The following is a 24115-nucleotide window of genomic DNA, read 5'->3' as shown; positions in this document are numbered from 1 at the left end:
TGATGAATAAAAAGTTTAGTTGAGACCTTAATTTTTGAGGCCATAGAATTATTCCCTGTGAGGCTTGAACCTCATTGAAATTTTAGACCTCTTTTATTTAATATATTTTTTGAAACATAAAATTAGATTTCAACATTTTTTTCTTTAATTACAGGCAATATGTCTGTATTGAATCCATCCAGACATCAGAGCTGTATAATGCATGTTGATATGGATTGCTTCTTTGTATCAGTGGGTATCCGAAATAGACCTGATCTCAAAGGTAAGTTTCTTGGGTCATTCATTATTAGAAATGCCTGAACAGTGAAATCATTTGTAATTGTATATTTCCTCTGACTTTTTCTGCCAACATCTTATCTCCTAACTAGACAATATCTTACCTGATAACTTTAGATTTCTTTGTATTTTGCAGTTAGAACAGGAGAATTGGTCACTTACCATATATACATTTCCTCTGTTACAGAAAAGGAGATGATGGAAATTTGTGGATTTTGTTATATCTTTTAGCCAGGGTTTAAGGCGCAGAATAAGACCTGCTTCTGCACTTGTATGTGTTTGATGTTAATTATTATATTGTAGATAATTTATTCATAGGAAGATTTCATTGTAAGGGAGTGCAGTTTGTATTCAAGATGAGTCGCATATTGGATTAATACAATATCATTGAAACCTAGAAAATGATATTCGGAGTATAGTCTAATTAGACTCTCAAATAGTGAAATTTTTAATTTATGGGTCAGATTTTATTATAGTAGTTCAATGAACAATATAACCTTCATAGAATTTTGTAGTAGCTAAAAGGCTTTTTGGAGCCTTTGTTTTATAGGGTTTGACTTTAGTATTCTTTGAAATTTTAGGTTTTAATTTTTTGAAAAAAATTAACAAACATTTATGTCCTCTCTCCTCCCTCGCCCCGCCAACCAACAAAGACAGAACTTTCATAACAAGCATGAGTAGTAAAGGAAAACAAACATGGCCATATTGGCCATGTCCAAAAATGTGTCTCAGTGTGTCATCACTTCTCTGTCAAGGAAGGCAACTAGCCTTCATTATCAGTCCTCTGATATCTGGCTTCATCAAAGTTAGTAAATCTTTGAAAATTGCTTATTTTTACAGTGTCAATACAGTATAAGTTAATTTCTTGGTTTTGCTCATTTTACTCTGTATCTAGTCATATGGGTCTTTTCCAGTTTCTTTGAAACCATTCCCTTTATGTTGCATTCATAATATGTTTAGTTTTTTGTGTGGAAACTTGGAGTTATTAATTTCATCTGTGAACCTTAGAACAGTTTGAGAAGAATTAATATTTAGCTTTTTGTTCCAATAGAATCATATGGTGTGTGTTGCTAGGATTAGATATTTGATGCTTGCCAGTAATTGCTGCTCTTAAGTTGCTATTGTATGTATTGGCCTCATCCATCATGGGCAGGACCCGTGTTAATGCTGTAGAGGAATTCTGAAATGTTAAAGAGCTGAAGCTGGCTCATAAGCAAAGTTTTGGTGTGCTTTTGTCATATAAAATATTTAGTGAATGTTCCACATTGCTGTTTAAGAATATTGTGATTATCTTTGTTTTCAGCACTTACATGACAAAATAGTACCTAAAAATAATTTTATATCTACAGTACAATGTAATCATTTCCATATATTGATTACATGGGAGATCAAAACGAGATCCCTGTCCATATAGTAATTTTATAATGCACTCCCTTTGGCATAAAACAGAAGTTCTCTTTAAGATGTTATCCTCTTCTAGTTATTCATTCATTTCATCATGTCAGGCTCTATTGCATATGGAATTTTAGTTTCTAAAAAAAATTCTTATTACTCTTGGTTTTGCCAGTGGCTTGCTGTTTTCTACTTACTATGGAATTCAAGCACATTGGAAGTAGTTATTTCATTCCTTATATTTGTACCATGTAACACAGTATCTAGCAGAAAGCAGTCAGTATATGTATTTGTTGATTGAACTACTTGAGTGGGCTATTGTTAAACACCTCTGTGGTTTTACTTCAGCAGATTTAAAAATTTAAAGAAAATTTGCATAATTTATAAATAATTAAATCTTTTTCATCTCCAGGAAAGCCAGTAGCTGTTACAAGTAACAGAGGTACAGGAAGGGCACCCTTACGCCCTGGAGCTAACCCCCAGCTGGAATGGCAGTATTACCAGAATAAAATACTGAAAGGCAAAGCAGGTACAGATAATAAGCCTACTTTGAAGTTACTGTGCTGCTGCTGAAGGATTATGTTTTTGGTTGTTTTGGTTGAAATGTAAGATCAAAGTTAAGGACAATAACCTTTTGTATTAAGATGATTTTTTTATCAGGTCTGACATTTCAGAACAAAGCAATATCTGACTTAAAAATAAGTGAGTAAGCCTATATGTAATATTTTTCAGAGGTGATAGTGTATTAACTTATGAATCTTTATTTCTCTGGAAAGTGAAAAATATTTTAAAAGATGAGATTAGTTTGCTTTAACACAGCATGAAAAATATTTAGTTTTGCAAAAATGACTTGTTTTTTTAAAAAGTTTGTAACATAAGTTGTTTGATTCATTATATCACAGAACAGATAGAAAAATAGTTTAAAGTTATTAAAAGTATTCATCCAAGAAATGAAAGAGCAATTTTAAATGTTAATATTTTTTACAATTAGTCTTACACTTGTCCAGGGGTATGAATTTTCCTCCCATGCAATTAAAATTAGCATCATGGGTGAGGGTATCATTGTAACTGTCATTTTTTGAAATTATTTCCTATGGCAAATGTGTATAATATTTTCCTGTTGTAGAATGGAAATGCAATATAACTAAGTGGAAGTGCTAAGTGCTTTGTGATTTTTTTCAGTTGTAGATATTAAGGTATCAAATATTTTTTAAAAGGCATTCTTTTTGTTTTTTTCTTTGTAAATGAAGTTTCTGTCAGAGCTAATTTATAAACACATTAGCAATAAGTATAGGCTTTTCTCCTGGTATATGGAAAATCTCCTGCATTCTCTTTTGGCTATGTGTGCCTTTCTGGTTAATATTTATAGTGTGTTTAGAAAGTAGATTAATTATGAGCTTAAATTTCTATGAAGGGAATAGGTTATACACTTTTTTCTTAGTTTTTTGGCCTTGTAACTTTTTAGGGGTAAAAGTTTGAATTCATTTTGAAAACTAAGCAGATTATCTTAAGTCAACAGATGGAAAAATAAGTGGATAACTGGAGCAGCTGTATGCCCTGGTAGCAGCCTTTTTTATTGACGGTAGTCATCTTTGGATGTTTCATAAAAATGCTAGGGAATGTATTTATTGATGTATTTTCTATGTCTTCTAAGTGTTTAAAATTGATCTCTATATTTGAGTGTAACATCTTTTCAGGCAAAATAATTCTAGGAATGTTTTTGGATTTGTTCTGAATAGATTGTTGTGCTGTGACATTTAACTATTTGGATTGTTTCTTAATTGTTGGTACTATGATTGTGGAGTTTTTCTCTAATGGTGTAGTTTTTCTCTGGTATTTGGTATGAGAGGAGGATGCTTTTTTGTTTCTCTTTGGTATTTCGTATGAGGGGAGAGAGCTATTTTTAGAAATCTGGAACAGTGGACAGAAGTAAATGTAGCTTAAAGGAAAAATGGATATTAAAATAGCATCTCTTCTATTATTTGTGTATAAGATTACCACTATGGATAATCTTCACTGCTGGTTCAAGTGCACCTTTCTTATTTCGGGATCCCTGTGTCTAGAGCTTTATAATTGGTGTATACATCCTCAGTGAGAAGCCAAGAGCTAGTTCTCTCTTTTCTTTCCTTCCTCAGCGTACAGCTTAACTACGCAGAGTTTTCTGAAAAGGCAATGGTTTTCTGGCTATCTTTATTAAGGTAGCTGAAGGTTTGTTATCACACCTTAGAGAACTTTCAAATTCACTCTCCCCTTCCTCTCCTTAAAACTCATAGAATCCCAAGAAAGTTGCACTATACTTATCATCTGAAAGTTAGCATAGATAGTTCCTTAACAGGGAATGGAGAATGTAATTTAGTATTTATTCATTACTTGTTAAATATAGAAATTTTTAAGACTACCCTACCACTAAGAACCTGAATGTAAACTCCTATGCATGCTGTACCTGGATATTATTCATTTTAAGGTATAGCAATCACAACAAATTCATTTTTTGTGTGTTGCTACACACAAAATGAATAGGCTATTCCTTATTGTAAGGTTCTATTACGAATAAACCAAAGCGTAGAAAACTCACTTCGTTTGTCCAGTGCCTCATATTCCTCTCTCCACAGTTTTCTAATCTTTTGCCTGAAGCTTATTATTAAATATAATGTCATCAAATTTTTAAAAGTACTTTTAGAAAAATAGTTTTAGAATTAAATGGCTCCAACTGTCTACAAACTTTTTAAAAAATCCTATTTCCACCTTTTGGCCTATTTATAGGTCACAGTATTAGGGAAGATAGCATCTTGGATTCTTTGTATAAAAACTTCCAACTTCTTATTAGTCACATTGAAACTCTTTGTCTAACAGTATTGCTAGCAATTTTCATCTGTGCCTTCACTTTGAAGCAGCTTCCTGAATAATATGCAGAAGTATCACTTTCACATTGATGGCCTTGATGTTCTGAGTCAGTTTAAAGTTCATGGTTGGGGCCTTTTACCTCTACCAGGATTCCCAAGATGCAGATGTTTCCCATCCCCTCAGCATCTTCAGTTTTCATTCTAAAGAGCAACAGTTTTTAAACATCGTATCAGTCACAGATTTATTCTCAGCGATTTCTTTTTCACAGACTTGGGTCCTGGCCTCTGATTTCTCCAACCGTTCCTCCACATTCACCATGTGCCCGTCTAGTTTGTCAAGTTTTGATGAGCAGTTCTCTACCTTGCCCTCCAGTGAGGACAGTGTGTCCCTGCATTGCCCTGAATTTCACATGAAGCAACTCTATCAGCTCATGGAGGGATCCACTCTGCTGCGATGTGGAAAAGGTCAGCGAGCCCAGTGAAGAGAACAGGATGGCACTGCATCTCAGGCCAGGGCGTGGGGATGCATGGACCAAAGAAGTTGTTCTTCTCATTCTTTACTTTGGGCATGATTTTTCTCTAATTTGAAATTTCAAGTGTCTTTGGGTACTTAGTGAGGCTTCCAAATATAAAAATGATTTTTAAAAAACAAACAAATTTTTAGGAACATAAACTAGTAAGAGCACTTTTAAAAAGCCACTGGTCACCCAGTTAGTCTCTATTCACATATTGCAACACTTTTTTGGCTTAGTGGTTCCCCTCTGTTGACCTGATAGTTTTGTATTTCTTATAAAGTTTCAGCTTAGACTCATAGAACATTAGAACTGTTCTTTAGTTTTAAGATCCTTCAGAAACGCTGAACATTTTGCCCTGTAAGAGATTGCCATGTAAAAGATAACATCGGAAGATTATAGCATGCATTAGTGTAGTGTACATGAAGTCAGCTCACACTCTATAGTATTGGTTCCTTCTTAAACAGGTTCAAGTTCCATTGAATTTGGAAACTGAAAGTTTGTTTGGAGTTTATTCTTTATTTGTATGTATGTCCTTGTGTGTGTTTGTATTTAGTAAATACTTGAAATTGGTTTAGTGAGTTGTGGGGAGAGTAGCTACTGTACTCTGAGTAGTTGTTGAATGTCACTAAGCCATGCATTTTGTCAGGTTAGGACTGGCTAGTTTTTCATGTAACATAAAATTTGTGAATTAAACAGCAAAAAGAGTTCATTTGTAAGTTGTAGTGATCTCAAAAAAGGATTTGAGGAATTAGCAGATGTGATGTCTTTAGGTCTTGTTTTACCATCTAACGTTCTATTTGTTTATAGTAGCATAGATGTGGTGGAGAGTGTGTTTTGTAGAATGTGCAATGTGTTTTTTTTACAGCAGGCACTTCTTGAAATCTAATAATAGCATCCTGGGAGACCTATAACTGAAGCTATGTTCTCTGCTGTCTATTTCTGAATTACTAGTGAAGCTGAAGGTTGTAAAGGAAGTAAAGTGGCAAGCAGCCAGGAGGCTCTAGAGTTTCTCCTTTTATGTTTTTGTGCATGAGTTTCTGTATATGTGTGTATGTGTGTGTGTGTTTGTGTAACTTTTTTTGTTTTGCTCTTGCTATTTAGTGAACACTGTATTTGGTTTTTAGATAAAGGGGTAGTAATTGGTGAATCTGTAGACCCATTAGTCACAATCTACCAGTGTGTTCTCTGAACTTCTAGTATTCCTTTGACCCTTGAATGTTGTTAATTGAAAATGAATAGTTAATTCTGCCACAGATATACTTGAAAAGAAGAATGTTATTTTAAATGATATTTTATTGTGATATTTAAGGGGTGGAGGGAGGGACTAAAAAAAAATCTGAAAATTTTTAGCAAGTAGAATATCAGAAGTGTAATATTCATTAATCATGTTGCTATTTTGCGTTAGTTACCAGGAAACATACTTTAGGAAGCTTATTGTTTCCATGGATTAAAACTTGATGTGCTTTACAAGAGAACTCCTTTTTAGAAAACTATGTACAGGTGGTTTCACTTCCTGATCTCTGGCCATATTTGTTGATCTCCAGAGATTGTGCTAATGAAGGAATATTTATTTTGTAAAAAGCCTCAATGGCTCATAAAGGTCTCTGTAGTAAATGGGTACTTTTCATTTTATAATGATGACCTATTTTTATTTAATTGTAAGTTAAGGTAGACAAATAATAATGGAGCACTGTGTTTTTCCTTGTTTATAATGATGTAGCTCCCAGTGATTGGAGTTGCAGTTTCATTTGTTATATATTGTTGAATGAAAGAAATGGAAAACATCTTTTTGAACTAAAATTAAGTTTTTCTTACATATAATTATGACAATCTATTATTTTCAAAGCAGATAGAATTCCTGATGTACCAGATTCATCACTATTGGAGAATCAGGATTCTGCACAGACAAATGGAATTGACTCTGTTTTGTCCAAGGCTGAAATTGCATCTTGTAGTTATGAAGCCAGGTATGTGGAAGTGGGATATGATGAAGACTATGCTAAAGTGGATTTGTGAGGATGATGATATATTCAATAATATGTTCATTCTGATGGATATGGGCTTTGGGACCTCAGCATCTCCCTTCTCCCTCCAATGGCTGGGGCAGCTTTCTAAGATTGCAACATTTCAGAGAAGAATGTGCTCTGTCTTGGTGGGCATTTCTCACTGGTGATTTCTACATTGTTGAAATTGCAGGTTTGTCCTCTCTTCCCTCCTTCACCTGGCCAAAAAAAAATAAGCATATTCAGCCATGCCAGTTAGCCTTTATATTCTGAAAGTTGTATTTAAGCAAATTGTCATAGGCACATCTGGAAAGGGAACATGTTCTCTTGTGTGTTTTTTGATCCATCTGTACCCATTGGAAACATGGAAGTGTAGAGAATAGAAGAGTAACCTCCTAAGGTTGTTTGAAGGATAGATGAGATAATATTTCTAAAACTCTTTAGAAACCTTGAAGTACTATTTAAATTCTAACCATTATCAGAGAATCAGATAGTCATAGAAAGATGTGAGTTTTTTCCTTATGGAGAAAAATTAGATATGGTGTAATGAAGACCTGAATTCACATCATGCCCCTCGCTTTTTATGGCTCTTTGGACCAGTCACAGTTATAATCAGAAAATCAGATCTCTCATATAGATGCAAAAATTTAGAATCCTCCCAGAACTTCACTTTGATCATCTATAAAATGAGGCAAATAAAACCAGCGCAGAGCTACAGCATTGTTCTGTGCAAAGAATGCTATGTTTGCAGTGGGATACTGTGCTATATTATCTATGCCACACTATCTAATATGATGACATTTGTAAAGTACTTCAGAAACAATGAAATGGTCCTGAATTCAGCAAAGCTATGCTAGCTGTGGGCAAGCTCTGACAGATTATCCCATAATGGTAAGGCTTTGCATATGGTCCTGGCAGCTGACTGCACGTCTCCTTTCTGACCTAACCTAATTGAGCAGAGAGGCTCATCACTTACTGGTTATTTGGTGGTGAGTTCTTTGTCCACAGGAGCTGTTGGTACAAAGAACAGGACAAAGCGGCACTCAGGTGTGCGTAGCTGCCCTTCCACGTCTGTGTGATAAAGCCATGTCGTACTGAAATGCACACAGACTTTAAATCATCTGTAAATATGAAGTCAGCTTGTATCTAAATGCAAGTTATTTGTGAATAGCAAGCAAGTCGATAAACTTCTGGAGCAACTGAATTATGAAAAGGTAGTCTACAGGTTCTTTTTGGTTAGTCAAGGAAAGAAGTTGGTGGAGTTGTTTTTATTGTGCATCCACAGGCAACACGAAGTATCATTTAATGGGTCTTTAGTCTTTTTATTACAGTGGTCATGATGGATATTTGACCATCATGAGGAAAATTGCAGCTCATTTACCACTCTGATGCAGAGAATAAGGAGGTAGAGAAAACTTAGTAAGAAACCCACAAATTTAAATCTATGCATAGTTTAATTCTTGATGTCTTTATTGAAGTGGTTCTCAAACTTTTTTGTCTTAGAATCCCTTTATGCTCCTAAAAATTATTGAAGAGTCTTACCCCCAAAGCTACATCTATCAATATTTACATATTAGAACTTAACATATTTTAGTGTTATTATGGACCTAGTTTTTACCTCCCAGACCTACTTTCTTATCCCCATGGGTGCCCTGACTGTACTTTAAGAATTGCTAATTTAATGTAAGTAAAGGTGGGCATTCTGAAGATTGCGAAATTTATGTTGGAAAACAATTAGGAATTAGAAATGAGGACCAAAAACATAGTATATGTACATAGTCCTAATACCTGTCTTATCCTTAATCGCAGCTAGATGGCATAGTGAATAGAACTCAGAGCATGACATCAGGAAGTCTCATCTTCCTGAGTTCAAATATGGCCTTAGTTACTTACTAGCTATGTGACCCTAAGCAAGTCACTTAAACCTTTTTGCCTTTTTACTCTTTTGTAAAATGAACTGGAGAAGGAAATGATAAACCACTCCAGTATCTTTTCCAAGAAAACCCCAAATGATCATGAAGGGTTGGAAACAACTGAACGACATCAAAACATTTATGGTTAAGGATGGCAGACATTGGACTTGGAAAGCACCTAATAAAATCACCAAAAAAAGAAAGAAATTGGCTATAATCTAACTAATTAGAAGTAACTGGTTACCAGTTTGAGTCATTTATTAATCAGTTGTCTACATAAAGACCGACATATAGAGAAATTAAAACTCAAAACCAAACTAGAAAAATAAAAATGAAAAGTAAGTTATTTAATTGAACTAATTCCAACATGAACTTTTTAAACAAGCCATTGACATTAAGAAATGGGAACTATATAAAAATAACAACTATGACAAAGAATATCAACTTTTCTTAAACAAAATTAACTGATATAAATTGATTGCCACGATAAGAAGACCAGAGGATTGTAGAAATGTACTCATCCTACTCTTGTTGGACAGAGATGACAATCAACGGCAACACTTTTTATAGTATAAGCTCATTTGTAAAATACTATGGAGGAGAATGGAGGTTAATTGTAAGTAGCATTGCCTCATAAAACAACCAATGGAGATGAATACCAGTCTATTAAAAAGCTTGGAAACAGATCATAAGATCATCGATTTAGAGGTAAAAAGACTCTTAGAACCCATACAGTAGATTATAGACTCCTCTCCTTTAAGTGAGGGGAAAACTGAGGCTTAAAGAGGATGAGTGATTTGTCCAGAGACCATTTAAGTCAAATTTTGCTAATGGCCTTTGGAGGGAAAGGGGATTTAGAAGAACTTTGGGGGAAAATAATAAAGTAAATGAAAAAATTATATACAGATTTTTCCAGTAAATCTTTTTTCTACATCAGTGAATGTAGAACCATCACATTAGAACTCTTAATTTTAAAATCACACGTGCTTCATGAGAAGGTAAAAATGACACCAAGTAAACCGAGGTGGAAAGAGAAGGTGAACCAGACAAAGTGTTCACAGAGGAGAGTAATATCAGAAGCCACATAATTGTGAGGGCATCGATGGGTTGATTCTTAAAGGTAACAAAGAAAGAAGATATGAAAATACTTGAACAAAATCACAGAGCTATTATTACAGATTAAAAGATGGTCTCTCCATAATTTGTATCTCTACAGAATCTCTGAAATTACTATATAAGCCTATTGAGGACTTCCTTTATGAAGAAAAGAACAGGCTGACATTTTACAAAACAATATCGTAAATAGCAGATGACTATACAGTGACAAAATTGATAGGATCAGGAAATACAAAATGTCACTGTAGCTAATGTCCATGATCTTAAAAGCATTTGATGTAGTAATGTAAAATAATGCCATAAAGGCTCTTCATCACAATGTTTCCAGGGGGTATTTTAAAAAATCAAACAGGATTCCTTGTATTATCAGATGTAATTTTGTTTGCATACTCTCTGATTATTTATATCTAATGAGGTATAAAGCACTGAGGTGAATGCTCACCAAATTTTGCAGATGACTTTATACTCATTGAATAAAGTCCTGAAACATAAATTTGTGAATTTGTAATCATTTCAAATAGTTTGACCTAACTGTCCACACGGGAAAAATCAAGTGGATAGAGGATACCTGTTGACTAGACTATGGTGTGCAGTTGTATGAATACTACAAAGACAGTCTGTGTCTTTGTGTGTGTGTGTGTGTTTGTGTATCTGGTCTAGACACTGTGAAATGAACTGGTCACATAAATTAAATAGGAACAGAAGGAAGTCTGGATTACCTTTGGAAATTGTATGATTCTCTTAATGAATCCAGTTTCTGCCTAAAGTTTGTTGCTCAGTTGTTTGAGTTGTGTCCAATTCATTGTGATCCATTTGGCAAAGATACTGGGGTGGGCATTTCTCTCTCCTTGCCATTTCCTTCTCCAGCTAATTTTACAGATGAGGAAACTGAGGCAAACTGAGTTAAGTGGCTTGCCCAGGGTCAGACAACTAGTAAGCATCTGAGGTCAGATTTGAATTTAGGAAGATGTCTTCCTGACTCCAGTCGTGGTATTCTCTACACTGTACCACCTAGCTGCCTAAAGCTTAGGTTAAATGAAATAGTTAATAACCATATTCTCTTGGGTTTTGTATGGTTACAAGTTATGGAATGCCATAATTTAATCCGCCCAACACCACCGCCTCCCCCCCAAAAAACGTTGTAGACCACCTAGATGACAGTGGAGATAGATGTAGTAAGGGGAATTGTGCAGGAGAAACAGTATAAAACGGAGCTGTCAGACATGCAGCCCACAAATCTTATGTGTGGTACCCAAATCAGATTAAAATGTAATTGGGGAATTCTTAATAAAATGAATAAAAACGCAGTAAAGTATAATATTTAAGTGGTTTTCTTAGCTAAGAATTCAGCCTGCAGGGATCCTTCTGTATGGTTTAGTGGCCCTTCTTTCTATTTGAGTTTAATAGCACTGGTGTAGAAGATAGCATTAGATAAATAGTACTGACCAGTATACATAGAGGTTTAAAATATGCAAAATGTTTTGTGTACATTTTCTCGTTTGCTCTTTACAAAGATCCTGTGAGGTAGGCATTCTATGGGTATTATCCCCATTTTATATTTGAGGAAATGGATTTGGAGAAATGCCTGTAATCAGTCAGGTTTTGAAACTAGGTTTTCATATTCCATTTTTCTCTGTGCCAAACTACTTAAATGATAGATAAGCAAGTAAGTCATCCTTGACTTCTGATTCTCTCTTACCCCACATGTCTACTATGTTGCCAGATCTCTTCTGTGAATTGTCTCCTCTCCTGCACTCACCCACCCTCTTTGACTGTTACAGTAGTCTTCTGGTTGGTCTGCCTTCCTGATGTCTTTCCTGTACATCCCCCACTTTCCACACATACAATCACAGCTGGGTACAGGTTTTCATCACTTCATGTCTAGAAAGTGTGATAACTTTTTACTTGGTCTGCTTGCTTCTGGTCTCTCTCCTCATACCAATACATCTCCCAATCAGCAACCAAAGTGATTTTCCTAAAATGCAGGTCTTATCATGTTATTCTACTGCTCAGTAAACTGCCCCGACTCCCTGTTATATCAAAGATCAAATGTAAAATCTTCCATTTGGCTTTTATAGCATTTCATAACCTGGCCCATTCCTAGCTTTCTGGTCTTAATTTTACATTTTATTTCTCCCACAACCTTAAAAATCTTTTCTTTATACACAACACTCCTCCAATCTCCATGAGTTTTCACTGACTGTACCCTTTAAAGAGCTTGGAATCCTCTCCCTCAGCTCCACCTCCTCTTTCCCTGTATTCATCTAAGATTTAGCTTAAGTTCTACCTCCTGTAAGAAGCCTTTTTTGGTACCACCAGCCTTTGTCTTCTGTCCGATTACCCTCCATTCATATTGTGTTTATCTTGTATCGATGTAGTTGTGTACATGTCACTGCCACTCTTTGCTTTTCACTGCTTTAGTACAGTGTCCTTGTAAGCACTTGATATGCTTGACCAACTGGTATCCACACAGTGTTGAGGGACCTAGAAAATGTCTTCATTATGTTTCATGAACTCCCTTTTGGAGGATTTATGGAGGGTATATGGGCTTAGCAACAGGAAAACTCTTATCTTCCTGAGTTTAAATCTGGCCTCAGATAGTTATTAGTTTTGTGACCTTGGGCAAGTCACTTAATTCTGTTTGCCTCAGTTTCTCAACTATAAAATGAGCTGGAAAAGGAAAGTGTCGGTATCTTTGCCAAGAAAAACCCAGAAGGGGTCACAGAGAGTTGGACATGATGGAAACAAATGAACAACAACTACTGCTACTAATCATTAGCTCTACATAGGAGTAGGAGGGTATTTCCTTTGAGAGAGCAGTAATGAAAGTCCTTAGTTAATCTGACCACCCCATTAACTTTCTGTTCCTACTATCTTTTGACATTGGTGATGACCTTTAACAGCCCTAACACTATCCACTCTAGGCTTTAATCTTCATTTGTTATCTTTGTTTGGTGCCTTTGTTTCCAGTCAGGGTCTGTAGTTGTCAACCTGGGCATCAGCTTGTTTCCTAAAAACTATAACTAGTGGGATGATGACATGTTAGTTGCAAAGGTTATGTAATAAGCCATCGAAATGTGTGGTGTAATGCCAGGAGTATTGCGCTTGGAGTTGGGAATTAACTACCTAGATCTGAATTTGAATTTGAATACTGGGTCTGAAACTTAATAGCTTTGTGATCATGTTAGCCTATCTGAGCCTCAGTTTCCTCATCTGTACAATAATTATAACACTTGTTCTATTTATCTAACAATTTTGGGAGAAATCTATGAGATATAGTACGTGTAAAGTATTGTGCCATTTTCAACGATTCACTGAGATAAAACAATTATCTGAAAATCAACTTCAATAGCCACTCAAGTGCCAGCACAATTTGCAAGTGTTCTTAGTATTGAAAAAGTCATAAGGGGAAAGCAATTCACCAAATTTGAGAGAATGGTCATTTTTTTCAATTCTAGATGTGGAATATTCAGCATTTATTGCGTGGGTTCTGGAGACCGTTGAAAAGGTTTTACCTGAGAGATTCATTCCACTTTGAGGGAGGGCCATGCAGAATGGTCAAAGTAGGAAGCAAAGTAAAGGAAAATATGTATATCTAACTTAAACCAGAAGATGAGTAGGTAGTGTTCTGGACTTGGAGACAGGAAGACCTGGGTTGAAAATCCTGCCTCGACACTAGAAATGTAACCCTAGTCAAGTCACTTAACCTCTCTATGCCTCAGTTTCCTCATTTTTAAAATGAGAACAATAATAACACATACCTCATTGAATTCTTTTGAGGACCAGTGAGACAGCATGTAAAGTACTCTAAAAGGGGTACTATTAATGTGTATTCCATTTCTATTAGTGGATACTAGGTAATGAAGAAGGCTTATTGCTCCTATCTCTTTAGAATCTGTTGTCATTTTCAGTCATTTCCAACTCTTTGGGATCCCATTTGGGGTTTTCTTAGTAAAGATACTAGAGTTGTGTGCCATTTCCTTCTCCAGCTCATTTTGCAGATGAGGAAACTGAGGCAAACAGGATTAAGTGACTTGTCCAGGGTCACATGGCTGGGGAGTATCTGAGGCTAGATTTGAATTCAGGAAGATTAGTCTTCCTGGCTCCAAGCCTGGCACTCTATCCACTGCGCCACCAGGCTACTCTTAAAAATTATCTCAGGCTTAAAGCAAATAATAAAAAGTACTTCTTTCAAAAATGAAGGGTTTGGATTTGTTAGCCCCTAAGGTCCCTTTCAGCCCCAAATCTATGATTATAAGTGTCTTTTCTTTCCCACACTTTTGAAATGTTGGATTGCTGCCTTTGATTTGGATTAAATACCTCTTCTATTTAATTTAGTGGTTTATCTGTTCACCTGTTTGGCCTAACACCTTATTTATTGAGGAAATATATTATGTATAAAATTCTTTTAAAATGCAACTAGTCTTGTTTTCCTCCTCAATGTAAATTCCGTCCAGTACAGGAATGTTTTACTTGTGATTATCTGTATAAAGAAGGAACTCTCCACGTTTATAAAGTCCTTTTGTTGCTTGTGACTACCCCTTTTGGTGCTTCTCCTTCCCCCTCTTCCTCTTTCCTACCAAAAAGAAAAGATTTTTCTCACTTAAAATGACATTTTTGCTTCACTTACTGATCTTACTGCTACCTAATGACTTTTCAGGTTTCAACTTGATTTTGGTGTCTGGTGGTCCTGTAGAATCTTCATTGTGTTGTTGCATTTGCATTCAAATGACTATACCTATACATACATAAATTAGATATGTGTACAAACTCGAGTATATCAATTATTTTAATATTCTATAAAGCTTGTAATTTAAAGGAATCTTGTGGTAAATGCTTTTCATGAAGTGAGTTTTCATGCCTGCAGTTTCTGTTTTAGTAGTACGACCAATTTATGTGGCATCCGTAGAGAATGGGTTGTTTGACATAACAAAATTCTCCAAATAACTGTTATATAAACATGTATGATGTAAATCTTCATAAAGGCAAGAGACTTATCTAATGCATTCCATAAATAGTGAACAAAATTTAATCTTAAAGTTTTGGAATCAGATCATAGAGATATTTTCTCACCTTCTTTGCTGGGGCTTACACTACTATCATTATTCCTGTCCCTTCTAGGTCTTTTCTCTTAAAATTTGCTGTTTTAAATTCATCTGAATAAATCAAGCTGTTTATTATAGTTATATATAAAGTAAGATTCTTTGAGTTCTGAGTGATCTGAGATTTCTAGAAGGTCCCTGTTTGTCAATTTATAGCTTTTTCTTGAAATAATATACACCTGGATATGGACTTAAGTGTTTATTGATTGGGTCAGTGACTTTATCACTGAATATATACATATATTAGCTTTTAATTATATTTGTATATGAACATGTAGCATTTTGAAACACTGTGTTCCTATCTGTAACATGTTTTGATGCCTACAAATTAATATAATGAAGATTTTGCTCATTATGTACAATTTCATATTTGTTGTTGACAGATGAGCCAAATACTAAAACATTTAGGTATGCAGTAGAGTTTAAATTTGCTATTTTCATTGGGTCTCAAAAAACCGTGGATCATGCAGAGTGATGCCTTATCACATACAGTGTGATCACAGTGGAGTTGCTATTAGAGTCTGGAATTGGTGAATTGCGAATTGGGTGGTTGAGTACATTTTATCTCTTTGTTGTAAAGCCTTGTTTTTTGTAGTTTATTAATCTTTTACGTCTTTGGAGATGATAAATGTTGGCTGGGGGGATTCTTTGACGAAAAATTTCTACTTTTTGATTTTGATATTAACGGTGTTTGATATTTTAGTATCTTCAGCAAAAGGGACCAGATGTATGCCTCAAAGGAATTAACCCTTCTCCTTCATAAAATTTAAAAAATCTCAAATCAGTTGCAAAATGTCATATTTTGCAGTGTTTATATGAGTACTTATTTTATTCTTAATAGTACCTTGAACAGATCCATGTGATTTTATAGTTTAAAAAATATAAAGAATAGGGTAAAATTTTCAGGTGCTGCTAGTGTGGGAATTTGTTTTGTTTGTCAGTGTATATGTGTAATGATTGTCTTACTTTCTTATTTTCCAATTTAGGTGGGAATGGGAGGCAGGGAAGGTTAAGTATAAGGTAGCAAAAACATTTTTTTAAGGGCAAGGTCATCGAAATCTTTTCTAAAATTATTTATTTATTTTTTGTTTTTAGCATTCACTTCCATAAGTTTTAAATTTTCTGCACCCTTCTCCCCTCACTTTCCCCCATCCCCAAGATGGCGTGCAATCTAACATAGGCTCTATGTACACGTTCCTATTAAACGTATTTTCACATTAGTCATGTTGTATAGAAGAATTAGAATGCATGGGAGGAACCATGAGAAAGAAGAAAACAAAACAAAAAAAGAGAGAACAATTTGCTTCAATTTGCATTCAGACGCCATAGTTCATTCCCTGGATGTAGATGGCATTTTCCATCATGAGTCTTTTGAAATGGTTTTAGGTCCTTGCATTACCAAGAAGAGCTAGGTCTGTCATCATCAAAGTCAGTACTGCGTCATGAATCATTTTTTAGAAGATGAACAGAAGAAAAAATAAGGAAAGTCAAAAAAGAATCAAAGAGTAGCAAGGCAACTTTGAAAGTTATAGGTCCGGTCTTCTTTCCTACTCTGCTATGTATTGGATATGCCAACTTTGCTTATTATTTAAGTTCCAAATTTTTAAAAATAAGTTATTCAGCAGTTCAGAGTTGCTGGGTATTTTTAAAAATACCCAATTTTGACTATTATAGTAAATCCATTAGAAGTCTAAATTATTGGTATAAGGGAAATTTTAAAGGCATTTTTAGGACTTTATTTTGAATTAAGAAATGTTTAACATAATGGATTTTTGTACTTTTATTTTTTTCTTTAGACAAGTTGGCATAAAGAATGGCATGTTCTTTGGTCAAGCCAAACAACTATGTCCAAATCTTCAGGCTGTTCCATATGATTTCCATGCGTACAAAGAAGTTGCCCGGACAATGTATGAAACATTAGCAAGGTAATGTGCCTCATTTTATTTTTAGATATTTGTGTTTCATCTTTAATATTGACTGTGGCCTAGCTTAAATCAGGAAGATTTGCCACTTATTTTGCAGTTCTATCTCATTCCACCTAGAGTATACATTATAAATGTATATATAATATATGTATTATAAATATATGGTAACATGTCATAAATAATAATAGAATTTTTGAGATGTAAATACTTCAGCTGTGGACAACAGCAATTTGAAATAATTTGATTTATGTGTAGTAAATTTCTACTGATTTAAGTGAATTTTGAAATTAATTTTTCATACTTTGATTTTCAAATGAACCTTAAAGATCATTCAAATCTATTTGATCACCAAATGCTACAATTGTTTTAACATACTCTTAGCAAATACTCATCCTCTCTGTATTTTAGTAATTCTTTTTAAGTGTCACTGAATTCAGTTCTTCAGCAGGCAGTTATTAATGACTTATTTTGTGCCAGGCTTTATGCTAGGTCCTTGAAATATTAATAAAAACGGTTGAAAATTTTTTTCTTAAGGAGCTTACATTTTAATGAGAGAATTCACAGAATAAATGTAAGTATTTATTGATGGCTCTAGCGGTTGAAGAGCATTGGGAAGTATTTCATGTGGAAGGTTTTTCTTGAGCTGCATCTTCATGGAAGCTAAATTCTGGAAGTGCGTTCTAGGCATGGGGGTCTCACCAGTGCAAAGGGATGATCAAGAAATGGAGGGTCGTGTGAGGAACAGAAAAATAGCTCATTTTGCTGGATTGTAGACTATGAACACGTTGGAAGACAGCAAGAAGGAACTTTGCCTGTCTAACTTTGAACCTCTACTTTTAGAATCCTTCCTTCTGATGTAAAATAAATCTCATTACTGCTGAGATGAGATTTACATATAAACTCTTTAGGAAATTTATTGCTATGTTTTTATTAGGAAAATTTTAAAGATTTTAAAAACATATTATGATTTTTCAAGATTCAAACCATCATCATTCAGAGGAGTACTGACTAAAGGTTACAGTGAATAAGGGAATTTGTGAATGTTATCTAATCAGGCTGGAGAAATGGTAAATAATTTATCCGCTATCCTCCTTTTTCTTTTTCCTTTCAATTCTTCTGGTAGAGAACAGGTAAAAATTATTTTTTGAGTAATATTATAGTACATTTTTTATTAAATATTGTACTCTATATTTTCACATTTCTTTTACTGATTTTTTGGTTATATCTAATCACTCAAAACCCTTGGGCTATTTATATTCATTCACATAGCTTTGAGTGTATGCTTCATCTGCAGAAACTTGGGGGTGATTTTTTTTTATTGCTGTTAATAAACTGGAATTTAAAGAAAACTATTTCAAAATGTAAAAGAAAATTATTCTTCAGTTATAACTTCAATTATCATAGCATATAAGGATTCTGCACAGTAGTTTCTCCTCTTAAAAATATTTAGAATAACATTTCTTAATATTTTAAACTTGTAAGGCAAAAAAAAATTAGAAGAATTATACCGAAAAAGACTTAATTTGTAAAGTATTATTTCTCAAAATGGTGAGCCTTTTCCTGATGATTCACTGCCTTTTACTTTATGTTGCTAGCTATACTCATAACATTGAAGCTGTCAGTTGTGATGAAGCACTAGTAGATATCACTGAAATCCTTGCGGAGACCAGACTTACTCCTGATGAATTTGCAAATGCAATCCGAACTGAAATCAAAGACCAGACTAAATGTGCTGCTTCTGTTGGCATGGGTTAGTATATCATTTATTTTTAGATGGCATATTTAGAAACATTACTTCTGCTTACTTCAGTCCACTAGTATCATTTGATCTTTTTCAAATAAATTGTTTTTGGCCATCTTGTATTTGCAGCGTTGTTGGTTTTTTCCCAAATTAAAACTTTACGTGCATCTATGTTAGATTTGTCCAGATATTCCAGCCTGTCAGAAACATTTTTTAATCCAGTACTTTTGTGTGTTGGCTCTTCTACCTAGCTTTTTGGCATCTTCAGATTTGATAAAAACTATATCATGACTTTATCTAAATCATTGATAAGCATGTTAAAGAATACAGCCAAGTACAGTTAACACTGAAATGTTAATGACCTTTGGATTTGGCCATTAATCCAAATTTGGATCTGGACATTCATCTGGTTCCAAATCCACCTGATAGAACTATAGCGTAGTCCATATGTCTCTGATTTATCCCATTCTACATAAGAAAGTTTACATAACCTGAAATATCTTGCTAGAAATTCTTTTGATTCTCTAAACAAAAAATAACCTATTTTGACATTTACTACTGGCAATCAGGATTCCTGAATTTCATTGTATCTAAGTAAAAGGAATTTTTTTTCTGTGTTATTTTATAAATTGTTCATTACTGGAACAACATATGTAGCTAGAACATGATCAACATGCTGAATGGAGTAGAATTTTCTAATGATTTGTTTTGCTGTCCCCCCTCCAATTACTTATGACGTGGTATAATTTTAAGAAATAATGATTGTTGACATCTATATGCCACATTACAGTTTGCAGGATATTTTTTACGTACATTATTATGCCATAGTCCTGAGGTTGATACTACAAACATTCTTATCGTACAAACTTAAGGAAATGAGACATTCAATGATTTGTCCATGGTTAGAGGGAGGATTCTCACCAAGGCCTTTCCTGATAAGTTCAGCTCTCAGTATTTAGTAATAACGATTAAGCTGATTGGGTATGAGGGTACATGTCTATAATTGCTGCTACTAATGGAGCTGAGATTCGTGAATCCCTTGAGGTTGAGGTTTCTGAGCAACATTGGTACTAAAGCAGATGGATGCAGTAGGTCTAGCACCAAAATGGCCAACCCAGAAAGAGGGAGTCCAGTAAGGCTCCCCAAGGAGCAACAGGATTCCACTCATAAGTGGCTGTTGCACTGGGCAAGATAGGGAAACCAAGTCTTGCCTCTCCCTGTCCCCTACCCAAATAAATTAGTAATGATGATAATCAAAAAATCATATGAAATACAGGGTCAAATCTAATGGACCTTGGCTAGTGAAATCTAGGCTTTTTAGTAAGATTTCTTTTAATAATCCTATGGTATTAAAAGATTTCTCTTTATACTACCATGAATGAAGCTGATTTATTTTAGTTGAAGTATTCAGCACTCCCGATAGTTTTCAGTGTTCTTAACAGATATTTATTAAGTCACTTTTCTAGTTGCCTGTAGGGAGAAAAGAGCAAATTTTGTAGTGGATTTTTATAAAGGTAATTTCATGCGTTTTGACTTTATAGGTTCCAATATTCTGCTGGCCAGAATGGCAACAAGGAAAGCCAAACCAGATGGTCAGTATCACTTAAAGCCAGAGGAAGTGGATGATTTTATCAGAGGACAGCTAGTTTCTAATCTGCCAGGTATATTCAAATATTTTTTGTATTTTTTTCCTTTTTTCCTTGCAAATGCTATTTTGATCATTGAATTTTGAGGTCAAGAGCTATGTATACTTTGGAGTCTTTTGAGCATATATGCCTTACAAATTATCTTGAATTTTTATAATGAACATCAGTTGATATTTTTTGTATATTTGTATTCTAAAGTTTTAATAATTGATGTTGTCATCTGAAATTTCTGTCAAATGATATCAAGCCTGTGAGCTGAAATCTAAGATCTCATTTGACAAGGAAAATGATATGCTAAGTGAACTTTGAATTGGTACTACCTGCTCTTCTGTGTCTGCCCATTCAACCTCTTACAAATCTTATTTAGTTGTTTTATGCACAACCCTTCATTTTTTCCATAAAAATACTATGAAGTATTTTATGTGTTGCTAAAATCTAGATAAACTGTGTCTAGTGTATTTTCATGACCTCACAGTTTAGTGACCTTTTTGTTTTTAAAAGAATGTGGTTGATCTGGAATGACATGTCCTATCTTAAGGAATCTAGAAAACATTCCTAAGGGTCATTAATACTTGGGCAAGAAACTGAAGACCTTAGGTGGACAGATTTTATTTCCATCCCAGTTATAATTTGAAGGCCTGGGCCTCAGGAGAGAGTTCACCTTCAGATGGTATCTAAGGGAGAAGCTTTGATTTCTAACCCCAGCTTAAAATATAGGAAAATAATGAACTCTTTTACCAGGGGATGGAGTGTACCAAACAAGAACTGATAATATTGTGTTTGCCTGAAGTTTTGCAAATCTAAACAAAAGCTCTTTAAAATAAAAAAAAAGGGGGTGAGGTATATACACATACCCACGTATAGCTAAGTAGCAATAGAAATACCCAGTATCTATGAAAGGAGCCAGCAGTAAGGGAAATCTGTCTTCAGATATCTAAATAAAAATGCCCAAAATGTGGTTAGCTGTCATGATTGAATGTAAATCATAAGTGAATGAGGCAGATTTGATGTCATACTTATTAATGAGGCTTGATTGGATGAGACCTATGCCTAGGCCATCTCTCTTCAAGGATATATCTATTCAAAGGAACCAGCATGGTTAAGAAGGGATCAGGGAAGAATTAGCAGTCATATGAAGAAGATAGGTAATTCTATGTAGAATCCAGGGACCAGAGATAGAAAATAAAGTGAAGAGCAAAACAGAATCAGTATTTTTCACTGGAGTATATTATAGAGCTTTAGAAATGTTTGTAAGCGTCACTGTGCCAAGCTGAGGTTATAAGTACAAAGCAAGAGACTGTGCCTACTTACAAGAAGCTTAACATTCTACTGGCGTGATAATAAGTAAAGGGAACAAATAAGTACATAGAGAAATATAAAGCAATTCGAAAGGAAGGACACCAGCAGTTGGGAATCAGGAAAGGCTTGATGCTGATGATGGTGTTTATGGCATATCTTAAAGCAACAGAAGAAACTGTAAAGCAGAGGTAATGAAGGAACCCATTCCAGAGAGCTAGTGTAAAGGTGTGGAGATGGGGGTTGTTCTCTTGTATTTGAGGAAGAGATAAGGTCAGTTTAGCAAGATCACAAAGTGCTAAGGGGGAGGTTATGTTCATTGAGACTGTCAAGACAGCTTGGAAGCAGATTCTGTAGTGCTTTAAATGTTGTGCAGGCTCTCTGGTAAGTTCTTGGTACATTTGTAGTGTGAAAATCATCATTCCTAAATCTGTTGGCCTCACCTTAAATGTACCTAATAGCTAATATCTATGAATTCGCTATCAGGAAAGCATTTCCTTTGTCATAACAGCAGAAAATTTGGAGAATCTTGATCTTCCTGTTTGCTGGTCTTATTTTATGAATCAGCATAAAATCCTTACATTTGGACTGTTAAAATCATGCATTATAATATTATTTAAATTGGGGGAGTGAAATTACTACTTACCTTGGGGAAATTTTTTAAATAGCTTTTTTCAGGTAATTACTAGCACAGATTTAGTAAACTTCTAGATAATCATTTGGATGTATCATCTTGTTCAACAGATTTACAGATTTATATTTTAAGAATTTATACCATCCTCAAAAACAAGTATCTTAACCCAGATCACAAAAATCTTTTTTAATCCAAAGGATAATTCAGACTTATAGCTTGAATAGTTCTCTACCTTAGCTCTCTACTTACAGTATTTTACAAGAATTTTCTGTCAGATTTTATATTTGTAAAAATTGTATTTGGATAAATGAGATTCTAAAAATACCAGTTGTGCTTATTTGTAGTGATTTTCTTTTAATAGTTTTAAAGTCTTATTAAAATTATATTTATATTTCTTCTTGTAGGTGTTGGTCGAACAATGGAATCCAAATTAGCATCTTTGGGAATTAAAACTTGTGGGGACCTGCAGTATATAACCATGTCAAAACTGCAGAAAGAATTTGGCCCAAAGACAGGGCAGATGCTTTATAGGTTCTGCCGGGGTTTGGATGATAGACCGGTTCGAACAGAAAAAGAAAGAAAATCTATCTCAGCTGAGATCAACTATGGAATAAGGTTTACCCAGGTACCATTCATTTGACAAAGCCATTTATTTATACTATGATATGTTTTATACACACACGCATGCGCATGCACACACACAGAAGCTAGCCCCCTAAAAACAATGGACATGGGAGAAGGGGTGTCCGACATGAGGAGTAGCAAGCTTCTCAATAGCATGAGACCCTAAGAGTGCATGGAGGGGAGTAACATGTGAGAAGATTTCAGTTGTGAGGAGCATTAAACCCCAAACCAAAGAGTTATTATTTGATCTGGAGGTGAAAGAGAACCATGAAGCATGTTGAAGTGGTGGTAAGAAATAATTATGCTGGTGCTTTTGGGAAATTGCTTTGTTATCTATGTTGAAGATGGTTTGGAGAGTGGGGGAGATAAGGCCAGTTTGGAGGCTATTGTCCATTATTCGGGGCAGAATCAAGATGGTGGATTGAGAGGAAGCACTTTTGCTTAGCCCATTCAGCATACCTTTTCCACAACAGTATAGAAAACAGTAGACTGAATTCTGAATGGGGAAAACCTAGAAAAATTCAGTCATTTTTCCAGCACAGGACAGCTCAGAGAGACAGAGAGGTCTGCAGATGCTGGGGCAAGGGACTGACCAGAACTAGGGAGTGTTGGCATCAGGGAACATTCTTACTGCCAAGGAAAGAATAGGAGGGTCTAGACAAAACACCAGGGTAGGATCCACTGGAGCAAGAGGAGATCCCCACGGTATCCCTGAACTAATGCTAGGTGCAGAATTCTAGCTGGAACTTCTGTCTCCCATTGCCTAGTTCCAGATTATGGATCCAGAGTGGAGAGGAGGGGTCATTAAGGAGCCATGGGCCCATCCCAACTATATACTGAGCAAAAACAAGTTTGAGAAGCATAACAGTGTGGCTCTGATCCTAGCAACAGAGCAACAGGAACTCAATTCTAATCTTTAACTAAACCCCCAAAAGGGAGCGAGCAGTTAAAATGCTCCAAATCTGCAGGGTCTCCCAGTAATGCTAATAATGACTGAGTCCATCTGCATTCTGCTGAAACTCAACCACACATAAGCTCCCAAACTTGGGATAGGAATTTACAGAGCTCAGACCAGAAGGGCAGTGAACA

At 35.0% G+C, this 24115-nt stretch overlaps 1 protein-coding gene across 5 annotated transcripts in view; it reads left to right on the top strand.

Moving 5' to 3' along the window:
• Window positions 1-24115, top strand: part of REV1 (REV1 DNA directed polymerase) — a 137348-nt gene that overhangs the window by 82865 nt on the left and 30368 nt on the right. For 3 of the 5 annotated variants that reach the window (XM_072616814.1, XM_072616812.1, XM_072616816.1), the window contains 7 exons: window positions 155-262; window positions 2081-2197; window positions 6873-6993; window positions 16957-17085; window positions 18681-18835; window positions 20368-20487; window positions 22807-23027. In XM_072616814.1, the coding sequence (XP_072472915.1) occupies window positions 155-262; window positions 2081-2197; window positions 6873-6993; window positions 16957-17085; window positions 18681-18835; window positions 20368-20487; window positions 22807-23027 (971 nt within the window). Of the gene's footprint in view, window positions 1-154; window positions 263-2080; window positions 2198-4780; window positions 4977-6872; window positions 6994-16956; window positions 17086-18680; window positions 18836-20367; window positions 20488-22806; window positions 23028-24115 lie in introns of those variants that run through there. The other 2 variants (XM_072616815.1, XM_072616817.1) reach the window with 2 other exon arrangements.

Source organism: Notamacropus eugenii, chromosome 5 (assembly GCF_028372415.1).
Source record: "Notamacropus eugenii isolate mMacEug1 chromosome 5, mMacEug1.pri_v2, whole genome shotgun sequence".
Classification (NCBI taxonomy): domain Eukaryota; kingdom Metazoa; phylum Chordata; class Mammalia; order Diprotodontia; family Macropodidae; genus Notamacropus; species Notamacropus eugenii.
The sequence above is the reverse complement of the archived record's forward strand: the minus strand, read 5'-3'. Positions and strand labels throughout refer to the sequence as shown.